Raw genomic sequence first — 19,832 nt, 5'->3', positions numbered from 1 at the left:
TGTCTTTGGAGTCTGGGTTCTGGGAACTAATCTGCAGGCACCTGACCAACTCCCGTTTCTGGCCTTGTACAGTGGATTCCCACTCCGGAACATTCTCCCCTCCAACTCCCCGCCAGACCTAGGAGAGGCCAGTCTTTCCGTCTCCCTCAGTGATGTCTCTCTTTTCGATTCCACAGTGATCACTTTAAATAAAAGGCCTAACGCAAAAATCAGGCAAATATGTTTAATTTTTTAAAATAACTGATGGCAAAATAAAATATTTACATCACATCATACTGTGTAAACATGTAAGGTCTCTGTACAAAGAAATATACATGCAAAATAATGTAAAAATTTAACTGAAATAATAAAAGAAACAATACACAAATGAACGTTGTGAGGTTACGAATACACATCCAGTTTTGAATCCAATTTCTTTTAAAAAGTTTCTGTACAATTTTACAAGAAACAAACAAAAACCCAACAAAAGAATAAATAAAATACATTGGAAGCGGCAGAGCTTAACTACGCCGGTTTATGGCTCAAGCCCCAGGTGTCTGGCCGGCTGGGGATGCGGGCTGGTCTCCCTGTTAGTGTGTCTCACACCACGAGGGTAGAAAGACACCCCGCAACACTCAAGCGTGCCCAGAAACCCCGCGGCGTGCTCCCGGGCCTCCCCACCCGGCGTGAATTCTGCCAGCGACGCAGGCGTCGGGTGGCAGCCGCAGGGCGGCTAGTGCGTCGTTGGCTTTCCTTTCGTACCCAAAGCTCAGAATCCAGCCAATTTTTGTACAGAAAGTTGCACGTCAAAAAGTCTAAAAAGTAGTAAATGTCCAGACTGATTTTGGGAAGAAAAATAATACTTTGGCATTCTGAATAATAGCGTAGTAAATTTTAAAACATTGCCCTATTATCCAGTTTTGTATTCAGAGTATGAAATCACTTTTTACAGTCCTCAAAACTGACAAATTCCACGAAGAGTTCAGTCTCCTTGAACTGACAGCACAGGGCTACAACCCCCGCCCCCCGCCCCCCCGCCACACGCACAAAACCATAAAGCTCACTGTACGAAGTATGTGCTTTTTCTATGTATTTATTACAGGTACAACAGAGGTCTTCATAAATAGTTGCATAAAATGTTAAAGCCACAACATTGCACATGATATGAAATAAAACCAAAAAAACCCCAAGGAGTGCATTTACAGTATTTTCGTCTGACTGTATACTGCTCAACAATCTGATTGACGGCTGGGGGGTGGGTGGGAGCACAGGGAGGCCACCCCTAGGGCTCGGGGTGGGACCCAACTTGATGTCCTCGGTGGATGGGCAGAGCCCTCTGACCTCCCCCAGAGGAAGCCCTGGGCCGCGGGTGGGGAGCAGGAGGGGAAAGGACAGACCGAAGGCAGGACCAGTCTTATATACAAGTAAGGCCTACATTTCATCAGAGCAGAACGATTCATTCTATTTTTATGCGAAAGTCTGAGGTTGAATGCACGTTTCAGGAGCCCAGTCTGGCGTCCCCGTGAGACGCACGCAGACCCGGCAGCTGGAAGAGCTCAGAGCCAGGCGGACCCTGAGCTCTGGACGAGGCCGCGGGGATGGCCACCGCGAGGGTGAGTCCTCCCCAGAGGGGTCCAGTATCTCTGTTTTGTTCGTGAAGACCAGTGGTTGAACATCGGCATTTCGTTTCCTTGAATAAATCCTGGAAAATGTTAAATTTGCAAAATTCTATTCATGTTCATTTAAAAAAGTTTCTTTTTATTTTTTGCAGAAACCTGAATAAAAGACTGTGGTACAGCAATGCTGTGTCCGCTCACGAAGAGTGTACAAGAAGGTCCTCCACCCCAGCACAGCGTGCTCCCGAGTCCCAGGCACTGCCGAGCTCAGCTCACTCGGAGCCCCATGTCACACGATGAACATACGGCAGCTGATCAGTTCTGTTGGTGTGTGTTTCTCTTCAAAATTCAAATTAACAGCTGATTGGCAGGTGAAAGAGAATGAGAAAGAACTTCAAGATAGGTCAAACTCTAGGCAAAAGCCTGCTCTGTAAGAAGTTTTGAACGCCACGGATAGGTCGAACATCGTTCTGGTGTTTGCGCCGCTCAATGAAGGACGTCAGTCTGGACGTGTCGAGGACGCCCGCCCCCTTGCCACTGCCGTGGCCCGCCTGCAGCCACTGCTCCTGGAGGGCTAGTGCAGCCGAGGGACGCCTGGCAGGGTCCTCTTGCAGGAGGGAACACACGAACTCCTTGGCCTTCTGGCTCACTCCTTTAAAGCAGTCCTCTGGGAAACTAAAGTCTAGTCGGCAAATGTTCAGGCAGGTCTCCTCCACGCTGTCGTCGAGGAAGGGGGACACGCCGCTGAGAAGCACATATGTGAGCACTCCGACACTCCATGTATCCGAGGTCAGGGAGATGGGGTTCCCAAGGATGATTTCGGGGGCTGCGAACTCGGGGTTCCCCAATAACTGGTGGATGTAGTAGGTCGTGTTGAGTTGGACAGCATCTCCAAAATCAGCCAGTTTAATCGTTGGCTTGGCCAAACTCTGATCCACCAGAATGTTTTCAGGCTAGAAGACAGGATAAGACAACGGTCATTTCCATCGATCCCCATCTCAAGCTTACTTGGGATGCTCACCAGGAATCAACGAAGTCGACTGGAAGAAACCGTTCCAACGCAAGAAGGGATGCAGTTCTGAGCACGCAGGCCCACGGAGGAGAAGGCAGCACCAACACAGAGGGAACGCCGCCCCCTCCCCGCAGACAGCTCTCCTGGTAAGTGAGCATGAAGGCGCCATGCCGAAGAACGCTGCCTTAGCAAGCTGGGTGTTCGTCTTCACGCCCAGCACTAACAGTAATATTCACCTTCCTTTCTCAGCTACCACTGACCCAGTCCCACACCAGCCTTGCAAAGCTCTCAGGAACTCTCTGGAACCTCATGAAATGTGTGAAGATCTCAAATGTTTATCTAGTACTTCACTGACTTTGTATCATTGAGAGCAAAACCTTAAAAACAGAGATTAGAAATCAGGGTTCCCGTTACCCACCTCCTCCTGCTTGTCCCCGGTCCCCCCAGGCCTCCTGCAGTGGACACGTTGGGAGGAGGCCCCCACGTGCCAGGTGGCTGGGCCTCGGTCAGACATGATGGCTTTGGCCCCAGGGGCCCCACTCGCCTTTAGGTCCAGGTGTGCTATCCTGCAGTTGTGAAGGTATCGGACGGCTTCCAGAACCTCCCCCAGATACGCCCTGATCTTCCCTTCGGTGAGGTTTCCCCATCGCACCACACAGTCCAGGAGACGCCCCTGGTCAGCCCTGCGGAGGCAAGAACGTGGGCAACACTTATCATGGTGCTGGGTCACTTTAGAGGAAACAAAGAGCTTGTCTGTGCCCACTGTTAATGTCCTACCAGTCTGGTGTTTCAGGAGCACAGCTCCACCTCCAGGCACGACTCTATCAAGAGGGTGATTTCTTTTCAACCTCGTTATGGATGCGAGTGGGGAACAAGGGCGCCCAGCCCTCAGAGGGAGCGGGGAAGGGGAGGGGAGCACGAGCTCCCACCCAGCAGGCTCGCACGTGAGCCCGGCCTCTCGGATGCTGAGGGGATGCAAGCCATCCGGCCACGGTGGGCACTCGGCAGGTGCTCTGCAGGCATCTGCTGTAGGCTGCAACGAAGTGATACACCTCCCCAAGCCTTCGTTTTGTCATCTGTAAGATGGGCAAGGGGAAGGCCACACGAGCTAATGTAAGTAAAGAGGCAGACCTCGAGGTGTGCTGAGGAAACAGCCAGCATGACAGGCTGCCCCCTGCACCCCCCCGCCCCCGTTCCTGCTGCGCTTTTCCTGGGTGCCTTTGAAAACAACACTCAGAGGTGAGCCGTGACACTTAGTGACCTCTGCCCAGCCACCTCATAACATCGCTGCCCCTGCTCTCACTCGTGACCTGGGATGGAGGGCTGCCCTTCCGCCAGCTCGCTGTCCCCAGTTTCGGGATCTGTAATCTGAAACTGTGCCTTCCATCAAAATGCCCCCAGAGTTCCCATTTCCCTGAAGTGGGAGCAGGGATGCTGAAGGAACGACCTGCCGACCCGCACCTCTGGTTTCATGCTGCACTCAGAAGGCTTCCTACTACGGTGAATTACTTTGATATTTAAAAACCATGGATGCAGCGCTGCCCATGGGCCAGGGACTAAAGGCTTACTGTCAATTCACTAAATCCTCACGCCAACCTTCCCAAGGTCATACAGCTCGCCAGGGAAGGCCAGACCTGCAGTGAGGTGGTCTGGCCCAGGCTCTCGGGGCACCTCGCTCGCTCCCCGTTCTGTCTGCACAACAGACACTTAATGGAAAACCAGCCACTTGCCCGGTAACAACGGGTAATCGAGGAGACCTTGGTAGTAATCTGTTAGGAAAATAAATCCTAGTAACAGTACGGCGAGACCAAACCATTCAGTTTTCTACTAAAAAGAAACGACAGCCGAACACACTTAAATTTTAAGCCAGAAATGGAAGTCTTGTTCATTTTTGATGAGGACTTTAAGATAGTTCTCGCTAAAAAATCCCCAGATGAGCAGAAGCTCTTGGACACCCAGCATCTCCAGCCAGAATAGGATAGAATTTAAAAACAGCTAAAGGCCAAGATATTTCAGAGAGGGTGGGCTTCCCAGCCCTGGTACTGCTAACACTGGGGGACAGCGGAGTGTCTGCCGCGGGGCCGTCTGGGCTCTGCGGGATGATGAGCAGCATCCCTGGCCTCTACCCTCTAGATGCCAGTGGCATCCCCAACCCAAGCTGTGACGGCCAAAAAAGTCTCCAGACATGGCCGTAATGTCCCCTGGGGGGCAAAACTGCCCCCAACTGAGGACCACTGCTCTTCAGTCAGTTTTCACACTCTCTCCTTAGATGACTATGCCATTTACTGGGGTGGTGCACAGAGCTCACTGAACACCATGGGACTGGGGGCTCCTCTGGCCATGGAGGCCCACCTGCTTTCCCAAGGACGTCCTCTAGGGGAGGTGCATCTCACTCTCCCATTCTGACCACCCTGTGGTGGGCCGGAGCTCTAGCAGGCAGGACTGCAGGCCCAAAGCAGCGGCCAGGAGCAAGATCTTAGGGGGCCCACTCAGCACTCACGAGGCTCCCCGGGCCCCCAGCAGCCGTGTGGTCACTAGCAGGGGCAGGAGTCTTCAGAGGCCTGGCCCCTTGGGGATCCTGGCAAGCAGGTGGCACCTCCAGGTTGGCTGAGACCCAGAGGGAACCTGGGTGGTGCTGAGGTGCTTTGATGCTAAGCTCGTTGCTCCCTCATTTAGACAGCATGTGCTAAAGACTATACTTCTTTCTACCATTACTGGAAAGCTCTAGAACTGTGGTCTCTGACAGCAGGCGCACACACACACCCACACACACACATTACAAGTTGTATGGATCCTGAAATCCTGATTTCTGTCCTTCTTAGAGAACAAACAACAGTAAAATCACTTTAAGTTGAGGCTGAGGCTTACGAACTGGGGAGAGCAGTACGCACATTTCTAACACCAGGACGTAGCTGGTGGGGGTCTCGAAGGTATCAAGGAGGCCAACAAGCAGCGGGTGCTGGAGGTTCTGCAGGATTCCAAGCTCATGGGTGACCTGGTCACGTTTCATCAGCTTCTTGTTCACAAACTTAGTGGCCACTGCTCGTTTGGTTCCTTTCTGATCACATTTCTTAACGACAGAGAATCTGCCCCTGGAAAACAGGTCGAGAAGATCATTTTCAGAGGACTCTTGAGTACGTCACGGAGAAAAGACTCTGTTAACCTAAATGGACTGGAGGCCTGTCCGCAGGCTCTGCTCTCCCTGGCCACTCATGGAGGGGCCGTGGCTCGCAACGACCCAGGGAAGCTGGCCAGTCTCCGAGCCCCTCAGCCATGGGATGCCCTGGGCCTGGCTGCCCCTTCTGGAGAGAACCGGCCCCTCTCTCTGTTTGGGCAGGAGGACCCTGCCACTCCAACCTACATCTCCAATCTGAAGAACACATTCAGCCTTTCTCAACTGGGACTCCACAGGAGAAAATTAAGGTCCACAAAAAAGGGTCTGAGCGACACTCCTCTGACTTCTCCCAAGGATAGCACACAACTAGTGTGGTCCCATAGGCACAGAAGAGGAGTTAAGTCATTACATCAATGGATGGCTTACGGCATTACGCCTCAATTCTCTCGGAACCCAAGCTGAAAACATCCTCTTTACTCCCTCAATTTTTTTTTTTTTTTTAAAGATTTTATTTATTTGAGAGCGAGAGAGAGAGAGAATGAGAACACGAGAGGGGATAAGGTCAGAGGGAGAAGCAGACTCCCTGCTGAGCAGGGAGCCCGATGTGGGACTCGATCCCGGGACTCCAGGATCATGACCTGAGCCGAAGGCAGTCGCTCAACCAACTGAGCCACCCAGGCACCCATACTCCCTCAATGTTTAATATCAAAAGGCAATTACACATTACATTTCAAATATAATTCATATAACTTCCAACTGGTGGCAAAATTCACCACTAATCTTATCTACTCTTACAGACAGTTATGTCACACACTTGCTCTCTCGGAAGGGGCTCTGGGTTTTATATCATACCTGCCAAGCTCAGCCACTTCACTGTAGAAGGAGTCAAAGTTGTCTTTCCAGGTCACCATGATCCCATCACTCCCTGGACCTGCAAGAAGAGCAGCATCTCCCCTGAGCTTGGTTTATGTGCGCTTCTTGGGGAAGAAGTCTATAGGCCTGCGCTGTCCAATATGGCAGCCACACGCGGCTACTGAGCATCTGAACTGTGGCTCACCGGACTGAAGATGTGCTGGAAGCGTAAAATACACACTGCAGGTTGGGACTCAGGATGAAAAGAGATGGATTTACGTGACAGAAATAAACACACACTTCCTTTCCCATTATTTCCCCACTCGTATCTCCAAGGTGGAGTCTTCTATCTCCCTAAGCTCCTTTAGCTTCTGTAACTGATTTATTATAAAGCAAAAATCACCCCGTATAGTTTCTATGATGTCTTTTACAAATGAGAACACTGGCGATTCTTCACTTTCAAATTCAGGATTCTCTTTCTTCCTTGTGTCATGATCCAAGAATCAGATCATTTCCTTTCTCTGGTATAATGAGGTTAAAATATCTGGGATGAAGATACATGGGATAAAAATGCTAAGACAATTCTATTCATTGTCTACACACAGGGCGGGCGCTCCTGGACTCAATGCACCTTTTAGTTCAGATTCTTATTCTTGTTCTTGGAAGCAGTTTCCTAGACCTGGTGCAGCTGAAGAATGCATGGGAAACGTCAGCAGCCCTGTACTGCACAGCTGGCCTTCTGTGAAGCCCGAGCTGCAAACCAACTGGTATGTGCTGCCTACTGAGCAATGGTCAGTGCAACCAGAGGAGATTTAAAAGGGCCTAGGATGTGGGTTCTGCCTCTGGGAGCTCAGGGTCTGGCTGAGGAGAGAGAACAAGGCCGTGCTGGGCCATGGAGAGAGCAAGGGCTTCAGACGGGAGCAACGCAGGTCCCACCGTGGTTGCCCTGCGTTCCCAGGAGGGACACTGTCTCAGTGAAGCACAGAGCCTGCATAGGCCTCAGCCACGCTCCTTCCTCTCCTCCCACAGCCTACGCGAGACCAACTTAGAGGAGATTCTCTCAGAGCCAAAGTGTCAACTGAGCAACTGAGTAAGAGAAGTCAGATACAAGAATGTGTTTTGAGCACTACGAGCATGAGACGTACCGTGTTCCAACCCAGAGGCCGGCACTGGATGCTCGGCTGCCCAGGGGCTGGGTCAGGGGCCTGCACTATGCACCTCCCTGAAGACATGAGCGGGGCAGGAGGTCACCCTCCCCGGGACACCCTAGACACTGTGGTCTGCCGCTTGCAGCTCTCGTTGGGAAGGCCCCACACTGACTTATTGCCAAATATTTTAGACCTTCCTGAGTGTGTATGTGCAGGGGCAGGGTCTCTCTGGACCCGTGAGTCCCAGAAGATGCGCGCCCCCTGCTCAGGGGTGCCACTTACCCAGCACCCTCAGACTGGCTGAAGACGAGGCTGAACCCATGTCGTTCACGGCGATGCACGTGTAGATGCCATCATCTTCTGTGGTCACGCCGACAATCTTCAGAGTGGCCTCTCCCAAGTCACTGCCGCACAGATGACAACTCATTGTGGGTCACAAAGGCGCAGCTCCCCCAGCGACCGCCCCTACCCTCTCTCCTTTGGGGTCACAAAAAATGACAGAGGAAGTACTGACAAGGAACTTCAAGTGGAATTTTAATTTTTATTGCACACCTCGGTATGAAATGCTCCCTTGTGGGTGACGTCAGGGTGCCGAGGGTAACCGAGGGGGTTGATTGTGTTGGTCACAGTTCACGGAGGTCACGCTCACTGCCAGCAAAACCCAGCCTCACCTGTAGGAGATGCTGTAGTGACCGTCGTTGTTCAAGGTGTTGTGTTCAGGGCCCTTCCAGGTGATCGAGGCCTTGGGGCGGCCACAAACTCGACATCTAAGAACAACGGTCTCCCCTGTCTCACACGTGACCTCACTCAAGGGAATGACGAATTCTGGGGGAACTGCAGGAGAAAGGAGTCAGGGATACCTGTCACCCTTGGCTCCTTTCCCACACCCACCAATCCTAACGAGAATGAGACCCGAATTGCCGCCCATGCCCCAGCGCTCCAGAAAACCCACTCTCCAGGTTACGCCCCAGCGTTCTACAATGTGCCCCATGGACCCTACACTCTGCAAAACCAGAGGAACAAGATAACAACTCACCGTCATATATGTAGTTGGGATTGAGAAGCTGAAACGGAAAAAGCACATAGATGTTAACCAGAAACATGAACTGTTTTGTGGTATGTTACTTTTATTCCCAGGCTACAAGTATCACTGAAGGATGAACAAGAATACAACTTGGGTCTCAAAACAGAGCACATTTTCATTGCCTTTACATGTACTCAAAAAGCCTCATGTCACAAATTTCAGTGAATTTTTGTCTTCCTACCCACCAACACAAAAGAGCCTCTTGAACTCAGAAATGCCCATTTTTCTCATCCAACAGGCCGGGTTCGGCCGGTCGCTGGGCCCCTTCCTTCTGAAGAGCTGCCAGTGCCCTGACCAGAGCCCATGCCCTCCCTTTAGGGGAGATTTCCTTTCTCTGCAGGCAACCACCGCCCAGCTAGGTTTAGGGCAATCTGATCACGGGAGTAAAGCTGACTGAAGCAACCCCCGAGGGAATGCGCCAAAGCTGGTGAACCTGTGTCTCGGGCCCCTCTAGTCCCTTCCCAGCGGTGTGCGGCGGGCCCTGGGGAAGCCCGTAACACAGCTACCTGACACCGTGTACTAGGAGAACCTGGCCTCTGCTTCCCCAGCGCAGCCAGCAGTGTCCTTTGGAAGCTACCCGAGCGCCTGGTCAGGGTGCGCCCCGGCGCCGTGCGGGGCGCATGTGCACCTGTGCCGGGAGCACGGTCCCCGCGAGCGCTCTACGAAGCCCCGCAGGAGCTGCGCCCAAGGCAGCTGGAGGGGATGCGGGAGGGGATGCGGGAGGGGATGCGGGAGGGGATGCGGGAGGCAGATGGCGGCAAGTGAGGCCAGGAGCCAGGCCCGCAACCCCTCCTGGGCCGCCCCCGGCCCCGCCGCTGCCCCGGGAATGAATGAATGAATGCCGCAGGCTCCTGGAGACGCGCATACGCACCTTCACAGATACCTTGTTGCTGAGCCCCTCCCGCGACTTCCGATAACCGTTCTCTAACTTGCCTTCCCGCTTGCCGTCTTTATCTTTTTTCTCAGATTTTTTCCTTAAACGGAGTGCTGTGTGCCAAGATGTTGACTTCCTAGGGGAAAAATAACACGTTGGTAGTGTTACAGCTTTCTAGTGTTCAGCAAGTGATTCCTGAAAGCCTTAGAGAAAGGCTGAGTAGCCCACTTAGGGGATTTGGGGTGACGGAGGCTCCCTGAGCTCTGCTGAGGGAAACGCACCTGTGAGGCTCAACAACCAGAGGGGAAACCAAGAAGCTCTTCACTTTTGAGGATTAAAATACAAAAGTGCTGGTAATGGTCAATTTTATGTATCAACTTAACTGGGCCGCTGGGTGCCCAGAAATGTGATCACACGTTGTTCTGGGTGTTTCTGGATAAGATTAACATTTTAATTAGTAGAGTAAAACACACTGCCCTCCACAACGTGGGAGGCCCCCTCCAATCAACTGAAGGCCTTAGTAAAAAGACGGGCTTCCCTGAGCAAGAGGGAATTCTCTAGTAGAATGGGTCCCCAGCCTGCCAGCCCACACTGCACATTTGGACCTCCTAGTCTCCATAACTGTATGAGCCAATTCCTTTTATTACCTGCTTCCTCCCTGGAACGAACGAACACACACACACACACACTCCTATTGGTTCTGTTTCTTTGGAGAACCCTAATACAAGGACTAAGAACACTCTTTGATAAAATGAAGTACAAAATGGGAATCTTGAACATTGTACTAGAATAAAACATTTCTGCATATCAAGGAGAAACAGGACAAGGGGGTTATCATGGAGGAGAGGCTCTCTGTAGCCTGAACTCAAGCCCAACTTTCCCGGCAGCTGCGAGCTCCAAGCCCAGAGGTGCAGGGTGCTGCTGGGATGCTGGCCAGCCTGCACTGCGAACCCAGCTGAGGGTCCTCCATGCTTGGAGAGAAGCACGACCACTGTCACTGCCTTTGGGTCCGCTGGTGTGGGCTGAGGCCTTTGGAGGCTTCAGAAATCACCAAGGCCTGCAGTGCTTCCACTCCCAGAAACCACTGGGCTGATCTCTACCACAGCCAAACACATTCAGGGAAGGGCAGAGTTTTAAACCAGCACCCAAATTCAGTTTTCTTGTTAAAAAAACTGTTTAATACAGCAAAACTGGTCATTTCCTAACTGAATTAACCTTCTAGTATACGCGAGGCGTAATGGCAATGGCATCACACAGATGTTCACCTGCAGCTCACAGAATGAGCACCTGCCCAGACGCACCCTCAGCATAGCCGGCTAAGGAGTCAGAGGTCCCTGGGGAGTCCTTAGCCCTGACCCGAGACCTTGGAGATGATAATATCATTGTAAATAACCTAGTGGCTTAAAAAAGCTCTGTGTTTGCACATGCAGGTTATTAAAAGAACCTGCCAGAACGAGTCTGAGAGACGAAGGGCCACCCCATCCTCACTTTGGGGCTCCACACTGTGCTCAGAGACGACTCGCACTGACAGGCAATGGCGCAGCTCTCTCTCGCTGGGCCTCCTTCCTCCTCCCAGGGCCTCTAGGCCCCTGGCCCCTTGGCTGGCCTGCCGGGTGGGCACTCACTTGAGAGTCCCATCGGGGTTCTCCATGATGACTGCACTGGTATGCCCCAGGACGAAGCCTGGAATCCAGCCCTCGGCTGCGGGGCACTGGTCAGTGGCGGCTCGGAACACCAGAAACATGTTCTGTTGATTGCTGGCCAGAATTTGAACGACCTCTCCTTGATAGACGTTTATCTCATCCTCCTTCACTGCCGTGTAATCGTGTGTCACCAACATGGTGGAGATGTTGCTACTGCTGCTACTTTCACTCTGGAGCGGGAGAGATGGAAAAAAGGCAGAGGGGAACTGAAACGAGATCTGATGTCATGAGCTCGCTCATCGGCGTGTGGCCGCAGCGTGATGACCCAGAGCAGGGCTCACCAGACAGGCCCGGAGGCACCTGCCCTCCTCTGCCACTCTCTCTTTAGCTAACTTTGTGCCTTTTTTTTTTTTGGATAATTAAAAATCAGGATTTCTCTAGAAAGCAATGCAAGCAACAATCTAAATTCAGTCACCGCAATGATGACACTTTGCTTTCGGGAGCTTGGTTACTGTTTCAACCCCATCTTCCTTGCACCCTCAGAGAACAGCTCAGTCCTTCTGTTGATGCCATGCTGCCTTATATCTATGTCCCTGTGACCATCATGCTCATTTAAAAAAGTATTATTAAATTAAACGGACACAGAGAGTAAGTAGCTCTTCAGCTCACTGACACATTAGATCATGGAATGGCCCCAAATCTGCCAAAGAAAATGTTCACGGAGAACACATATCCAAGGATCATGACAAGCTGCTGACATGCCTGATCATTTTCACCTCTTTTTCCTTCTAAAAGAATGAGGAATACCTGGAAAGAAAACCAACTGCTGTTCTGCTCTCAGGGATAGTTAGTCTGCCTCCTTTATGTGGCCCTCAGTGAGTGGCCCTGAACTTGCAGGACTCAGCAGCCCTGAAGATGCACGGGGACACACAGACTATCTAGCACCGCAGAGTGGCTGTGGACACCGCTGGCACCACAGGTCAACCTCCGGGAACAGCCCTTGGCGTGAGAAAACCTACTCTCCTCTGGGGTCCTAGCAGGACCCAGTCTCTGTTCACTGTGTGTCTCTAAGGTCCACCACAGCGACGGACACGTAGCAGACACTCAATACATATTCAGTGACTCGACGACGCAAGATTGCAAGAGTAAAACAGAGATCGTTTCTTAAGGCCACCTACCTAGGCCCACAAGCTGAGCGGTGTCAGCTGCTGAGTAGAAGAAACACAAATGGCAGTATTTGTCCCAAGCTGTCATTTACCAAGTGACCCTTTTGTTCCAGGGGAGGAGGAGGAAGCTGACACCACTGTCACCTCCTGGCTACATCTTGCTCAATCCTATCCAACAGGCGGGATGTGGGAAAGGGCGTCACGCCCCCTGCTCCTGGTAGCTTGTTCTCAGAGGTTTCCACCAACGATGTTGTCTAGATGCTCACGGATCCCCCGGACTCCGATGACACTTAGCCTCTGCCGGGCTCTCGGCTGCCCGGGGCAGGTCCCAGGTGGTATAGTTGCAACCGTCAGACAACCCTGCCCCATGCCTGTCAGCCCTGGGCTACTGAGCTTGTGTCGGGATATGCTGGAGCGGACGGGCTCGTTGCCGTTAACAAGCCAGCGTGCCGAGAATTCCGGGGTGCGGGGCTAGGACTCTTGACCCACAGTGGGTATTTAAATTAAACACAGCAGAGTGCCAAGCTCCGGTTCTGTCTCAGCTGAGAGTCTGTTGCGGATTCCTGCCTCTTGTGGATCCCCCCATACTGTCCACGTCAGGCTACGTACGGCCTGTGCATATTCATTTATGCCATTTTATTCTTCTAGCGTGTACTTTATTCTGACTTATATAGCAATACCCAATAGTTTTGAGATCACAAAGCTAAATTTGGTAGGAAATGCAAACAAAAAGCAACTTAGGCAGCACAGCTGCTTTTGGCCAGAGCATCCCAAGCTTGTCTCGTGATTTTGCCACAATAATTGCTCTTAGTATTTTCTGAACACTCCCCATGCACCAGGCTAAGGATCAGGCATTTAAAATCCATCTCACTTAGTGCTCGAAGCTGCCTTCCCGGCTGGCACAACCATCTCCCCCTTACAGAATGAGGGGTTGGGCACGCACACGGGCCACCTGGCCTCGGAGACTAAGGCAGGGTTGCACTTCTATTGCTGCCAGGTGGGCACGTGCAGAGAGATTGTGCGTCCACATTTGGAGGCTGGCATAGTCACCATCTGGGTTGGTCCACATCCACTCCATTCCTGCTCTCAGCAGAACTTTCCAGAAGGTGCCCATGAAAGGAGGAAGAAGGCTCATGGGTTAGGCACAGCTGCTTGGCTGTGACTGCAGACCGCTCCGTGGAAGTAGTCAAGGAGGAAGGTGGCCACTGCTGACCCACCAGGACGATAAGATGGCCCAAATGGGTAGAAATGGGGCAGGAAGACAGTTCCTTTTAACCAGAGCACTTCAGAGTCCTAGAGGACATGTTCACATCCCCATTCAGGCCTCTAGTGGTCTTCCCAGCCTTCCAGGGCATTTCTGTAAGGCACTCTGACTCATCTAAAACACTGGCAACGTCCCTTTCCAGGTTACCTACCACCTAAGAAAAAGTGAGAGGCAACTTTTGCAGCCTCAAGCCGGAACATACAGCACACGCGACTGTGCCTCTGTCTGAGGACATCCTGGGAGGGAGCCGGGTGGTGACGGTTATGTGTGTGTGTGCTCCCGGGCGGCCCGGAGACCAGCACGGGCGTCTGCTTTGGAACAGCTGAGGTTCGTTCTGAAGCACAGACTCTGAGCGCTCCCCGTCTGCCTAAGGGGAGTGTCCAGGATGAGCAGCTCGGGGAGCTGCTCCCAGGCCCAATTCCCCAATTCACAAGGGTCTCAGCTGTAAGGCCATGCCCACCTCCTGAGCATTCAACCAGATGTGGGCAGGCATGGCATCCCTGTGGCGCTCTGCCTCTTTTCCTCTGGCTGAAGTTGCTCACCTGCATTCCTAGCATTTCAGACCCACGGGGGGGGGGGGGGAGGGCAGGCTACCGTGGAGGCCACTGTAAAGGCACCCACAAAGAGGAGAACACTGGTCGCAGCCACTGCCTTATTTTTGCAAATAAGAGTCAAGGGCAAATAAATGTACCAAGACCCATTTCCTAATTTCTTCCTCAATTAAATATAAAGATTGAGTTTAACAAAATACGTAACAAATAGGAAAAAAGAGAAAGCCACGTCAACCCAAACAAGGCATTAACAGAAGTCCAGAAAAAAGAAGAAAGACATGCAAAAGCCAGATATGTTTTCATAAAGAGAGACACAGACCCTTTTAGGGAAATGTATTTAAAAATTTATAAAGCGATCAAACATACACTCGTTAGAACAGTTCTATTCCCTCACGCATGCCTTTAGGAAAAGTGTTAAAGGTCAGGCCATCTGCCGTGTAGGAAAACAGCTGGGTAGGATAGTGAGGAAGCCACAAAATGGGGGAGAAACCCACCACAGCAACCTTTCTGCTTGAGGACACAACATAGCTGACGGGCAAGAGGAGGCCGAGGAAGCCCGAAGCGCCTGCAGCGCGCCCCCTGCTGGACAGAAGGCAGGACGCTCCCGGCCGCCGGCAGGAGCCCGAGCTCCAGAGGCCCTACAGCAGTCTCTTCCAGAGTGAAACTTGGGGGGAAGCAAGTATTTCCACTGGAGAGATTTCTTCCCCCCATTTTGTCTGCTTAGTTTGCTGTGAGTTGCTGTTGGAAGTTTTCTTGAGGGATTTTTTTTTTTCCAGCAGATGAGTCAAAAATGCTGCAAAGATAATTTAAGGCATAAAAGAGCACAACCAAGCGATGAGCAAAAAGCTTAAAGTGTACAGATTCCAACTTAAATAGGAGGTAAGCAGCAGGGACACTGACCCCTCTAAAAAAACGTGTGTGAGGAAGGCAGGGGTAAAAAGGAAGTTCCAAGATACTCTGCTGGTCAGAGAGCGTGAAAGACGCACTGGCGCTGCCTTCGAAGGTTAACCATCGGGCTTCCCGGATTAAGGAGACACACACAAAGCAAGGAGCGAGTTAGTAGAGACGAGAGCAGCGCTGTCCCCGCGGCAGGAGGGGTTAGAAGGCGCCCGGTCCGCGGGCTCCGGCCGGAGAGCTGACCACTGCAGGCGGCGCCGGCCGGAGAGCCAGGAGTTAGTAGGAGGAGAGCGGCGGCCACGGGGAGGTTTAGAAGAGCTGGCGGGACAGAGGCAGCGGGGCAGGCGGGCGCAGGCTGCCGGGCGTTCTTACCCCGTTGCTCTGGGTGGACTGCACGGACTGCTCGCTGGCCGAGGAGCACGTGCTCATGCGGTCCGTGTCCTTGCCGGGGGCCGCATGGCGCTGCGCCTGCCGCTGGAGGGAGTCACTGTCCCCCGGGAAGGTGAAGGAGCCCGGCCGGCTGGCGGGGGAGGCGGGGATGGAGCTCCAGAAGGAGCCCCCCTTCTGCAGGGGGCTGCTGGGGGGAAAGGGCTCCTTGCCGATCGGAGAAGGGAACGCGCTGGCCACCGGAGAGTTCAGAGGCGAGACGGCGCCGGGCCTGGGCTTTCCCAGGGGCAGCGAGCCCAGGCTGCTCCGCGAGCGGCTGTCCTCCGGGTTGGCCCGCGCCTCCTTGGCGTCCGCATCGCGGCCGGCGCCTGCCGCGGCACTCCCCGAGGACTTCCTGGGGCTCTCAATGACCTTCATCTTGGGGATGCGCTCGGCGGCGTCTTGCTCGGGGCCTTCGGGCTCTCCCGGGGCCCGCCTGCCGGGCTGGCCGAGGCCGGCCTCCGGGGCGGGGCTGCTGCCGGGAAGGGGCGGTGCAGGGCCGGGAGCGGACATACCTGACATCTTGTCTGCCTCTGCCTGGCTCGAGGCTGCAGAGGAGACCAGCACGGGGGAGTGGTGTCTGACAGGCTGGGGGATCCGGGAGGGTCTGCTTCTGCTCGAGCTGGGGAGGCCGCTGCAGCTGCCGGGGCCGCCGCTGGGGTTGCCGCCTCCGCCGCTGGGGGCCCCGCCGCCGCCGCCGCCGCCCCCGCCGCCGCCGCCGCCGCCGCCCCCGCTGTGGTTCCTCTGATACTCGATTGGTGATGTCAAGGCTGTAAATAAGGGAGACAGAGAGGAGGCACTGTCAGGGAACCAAGAAAAAACAGCCTCACCAGGCAAAGGAGAAAGGCACAGAATGGCATCAACAGGACATCCTGGTCCTGAATGCTCCCCCTCCCCAGTCAAGTGGAGGCTCATCCACGCCGCTTCTAACCATCACGACCTTTAAGCTCCCACCTATCCTGGAAGCAGCAGACCGGCACCATCCATCAGTACAGGAAAAGGCAAAGGTCTTAAATGCTACTCTTCTGTTGATGAACAGCTGACCCGGGGGGTGCGCCTGTGTGAGTGGCTGGGGGGCAGAGAAGGCCGAGGAAGGACAGAGTGCATGAGGACGAGGGTGGCGCCGACTTTACCAGCCTGGGAGCAGCAAGCAGAGCTTCTGCATCCCCGCCCAGGGGAAGAGGCCCACTGCCCGTGTGGGAGAATCCCAGACAGCAGCTGGCTCCCATGGAGTGGGAAAGCTCAGTCCAGCTGCCACAAAGGTCTTCTTTCAACCCGAGAGCAGTCAGGCAAAGAAGAACCTGGCTGGGAGTTAAGGAATCCCTTGGTTTCCCTGCAGGCTCGCAGGAAGGCAGTGTTAGGGACCACCTCTGCTGTGCAGATTTGGCATAAGAGACAAGGGAAGGTAAAGAGCTCCACAAAGACCCCCGCGGGGCATGTAGCTGGACCATCTCTCGACTCCAGGGAGAGCGTTTATATGTAGTCATCTGCAGGAAACCGAGGGAAAAATACCAAATAAGATACGGGGAAATATCACAAAATCTTAAAGTGTTAAAACCTTTGAGAAATACAACAATTAGGCAGAACCCCTTCCTGCCTGGGAGACGTCAGGCAGGTGTGAACAAGCATTTTGGAGCCAAATGACATTTTATGAAGTCTGTCCTGGCCATGGCCTCTTACTGGAACAAGGGGCGAGAGGGAAGGGTGTCACATGCCCAGAGCTCCCACGCTATTCCTGATGGTGCTCAATCCTCTGGAATCGGTCCTTTATGTAGACTGAGGATGTCTAGTAAAGTTTCACAGCATGGCCTATTCAGGCCTCCAGTTTGGGAGGCAGTTCATTTTATTTTAAAGATGGTAAAGAGATTTCCCAACAGTTGCATGCTATGGATGGGCATTTAATGCATCACTTCAGAACAGGACCCTTAAAGAGGCCTGCACTGGCTCATTGTTACGGGAGCAAAACTTTTTTCTACATTCGCAAGGACTGTCCCCCGGCCCCTACTAGCCCCACGTATCAAATTCCAACAACAGATGTAAAAAATGATCAGTCTTGCTTAACACCCAGGCAGCTGACCACCCCTTGGCCCCAAATGCCTTGCCCTTGATTTTTCACTGAATGCCTGTGTTCCTGGCTCTTGAATGTCATGCGAGGTGTGAAGGTGGTTTTACGGTGACAAAGAAATGACAACATCCTATTGGACTGGGGCACAGACAAAGAATATGGACATGGAGAAAAGGACAAAGAGAAGACATTAAATGAGTTATCTAGCTTCTGGCTGAATTCTCGGAGCTCTTCAATGATGGCCAAGTTAGAAGCACAGTCAAAGGTGGCCATCACAAAGGGAAGCAGGCAGTTTTAGGTCACCCACATAACGAGTCAAAGGAGTTATCTAAACCGTCAAGTCAGTATGGTCACTCTCCTTGTGAAGAAGACACAGCTTCACTCATGTCATCACTCATGTCATGGAAGCTGGGAAGGAAAAATGTAGGTCTTGTTTTCTAAAGGAGTTAGGAGTATGGATGAGCAATGTGAGCGAACAGAAATTTCAAAGGTGCACTCTGTCAGCTGCCTCAGTTTTTCTCAAGCATCCCCTTCCCAGGACAGGGCTCCAAGGCACAAGTGGTGGAAGAGACCATGTGGGACACGTGCTGGGGGCGACGGCATGCTGGAAACCTTGACTCTTCCAGGAAGAGTTTGTGGGACTTTAAGTAACTTACTGATCCACCCTGTGCCTCAGCTTCCTCATCTGTAAAATGGGCTAACAGTGGTACTCGCCACCAGGGGTTGTTGTGAAAAGGAACTGAAGTAATACACAAGTGCTTATTAGGACAGAGCCTGAAACGCAGCCTGTGCTAAATATGTCTCGTCATTATGAGCAGGATGCAACAGGAGAGAGAAGAGAAACAGAAACGTGTACCTCAGGCAAAACACACACCCAGTAACAGAACATACATTACCATTTAAAAAATTGCGCTGGTTTTCTAAAATTTGGTTGATTTCATGGATCCATGTTTGCCGGACACTTGGACTGGATGAATGCAAAATGAAGGTCTCCACCACACCCCCCGTCCTCGATGTCAGAGCAAATTTACACGGATCATTTTCCACATTTTCCTCCAGGCAAAGGCAACTCACCTTAAAAAAATTAAAGCATTATTCACAATGGCCAAAAGGTGACCCAAGTGTCTGTTGATTAATGGATGGATAAAGAAAATGTGGTCTCTGGAATGAGTAATGGAGTATTACTCAGCCTTAAAAACGAAAGATAGTTGACATATGCCACAGCATGGATGAACCTCGAGGATGTAATGCTCAGTGAAATAAGCCAGTCCCAAGAAGACAAATACTGTTAATGATTTTCTTGTAGATGAAGTAAGGACCTTGAGTGGTCATATTCACAGAGCTAGAGAGTGGAATGGTGGGTGCCAGGGGCTGGTGGGAGGGGAGATGGGGAGTGGTTGTTTCAAGAGCACAGAATTTTGGTTTTGCGAGGTAAGGAGAGTTCCGGAGTGGACGGGTGGTGATGGCTGCCCAACAATGTGAATGTACTCAATGCCGCTGAGCTGCACACAGAAAAATGGTTGAGATGGTGAATTTATGTGTATTTTACTACAATAAAAACTAAAGCACATTTATTCCCACCAGTCAGGTGCAGTGTAAAGTTCATCCCACGTCAAAGTTGAAACAACCAGTTTTGAGCTGTCATTTTTACTGCCTTGGACATCATTATCTTGAAGGTTTTCAATGGTTTTTTAAACTCAGGGATGAGGGGATTACCAGGAATTTAACTAATAACGTGAGTATTAAACTAGAAACATGGGCCTGGGAATTACCGGATTTCAGTCTCCATTATGATGAGCCAGTGTCTGTGTAACCCTCCCTTTCCTGCCCCAGGAATAAAAGGAGACTATTTAAAATACCTTTACTGTTCATAGGGCATGTGCTATGAAGTTATATGTGCTTTCACACGTGGGATAGTTTTACAGAAGCAAGAACATAGAATTTCTAAGCTGCTGGAATGGAGTGGAGACGTCTGTCAGGAGACTTCTGGAAGAACGGGTAAGACATCCCGTAAGATGTATGGTGGGTGCAGAATGACAACCTGGGGGCCTCCAATGGCCTGGGGGGGAGGGCTGGAGGATGGTGGGAGAGAGGAGGGGCCTGCAGTTTCATGGAGCCCAGCTCGAGTGCCTCCCTAGGT

At 52.2% G+C, this 19,832-nt stretch overlaps 1 protein-coding gene across 3 annotated transcripts in view; it reads right to left on the bottom strand.

The window, feature by feature from the left end:
- Positions 1-473: 473 nt before the first annotated feature.
- TRIO (trio Rho guanine nucleotide exchange factor) overlaps positions 474-19,832 on the bottom strand; it is a 222,543-nt gene continuing 203,184 nt past the window's right edge. Inside the window, exons 46-56 of one of the 3 annotated variants that reach the window (XM_034998847.1) lie at positions 18,589-18,766; positions 15,574-16,397; positions 11,306-11,553; positions 9,678-9,816; positions 8,759-8,786; positions 8,394-8,556; positions 8,005-8,126; positions 6,575-6,653; positions 5,499-5,699; positions 3,152-3,290; positions 474-2,548 (exon numbers count right to left, since the gene is read on the bottom strand). In XM_034998847.1, the coding sequence (XP_034854738.1) occupies positions 2,000-2,548; positions 3,152-3,290; positions 5,499-5,699; positions 6,575-6,653; positions 8,005-8,126; positions 8,394-8,556; positions 8,759-8,786; positions 9,678-9,816; positions 11,306-11,553; positions 15,574-16,397; positions 18,589-18,766 (2,670 nt within the window). In that variant the 3' untranslated portion in view covers positions 474-1,999. Of the gene's footprint in view, positions 2,549-3,151; positions 3,291-5,498; positions 5,700-6,574; positions 6,654-8,004; positions 8,127-8,274; positions 8,557-8,758; positions 8,787-9,677; positions 9,817-11,305; positions 11,554-11,737; positions 15,098-15,573; positions 16,398-18,588; positions 18,767-19,832 lie in introns of those variants that run through there. The other 2 variants (XR_004678030.1, XM_034998849.1) reach the window with 2 other exon arrangements.

This window comes from Mirounga leonina, unplaced genomic scaffold (assembly GCF_011800145.1).
Source record: "Mirounga leonina isolate KUSES-001 unplaced genomic scaffold, KU_Mleo_1.0 Mir_95, whole genome shotgun sequence".
Taxonomy (NCBI): Eukaryota; Metazoa; Chordata; class Mammalia; order Carnivora; family Phocidae; genus Mirounga; species Mirounga leonina.
The sequence above is the reverse complement of the archived record's forward strand: the minus strand, read 5'-3'. Positions and strand labels throughout refer to the sequence as shown.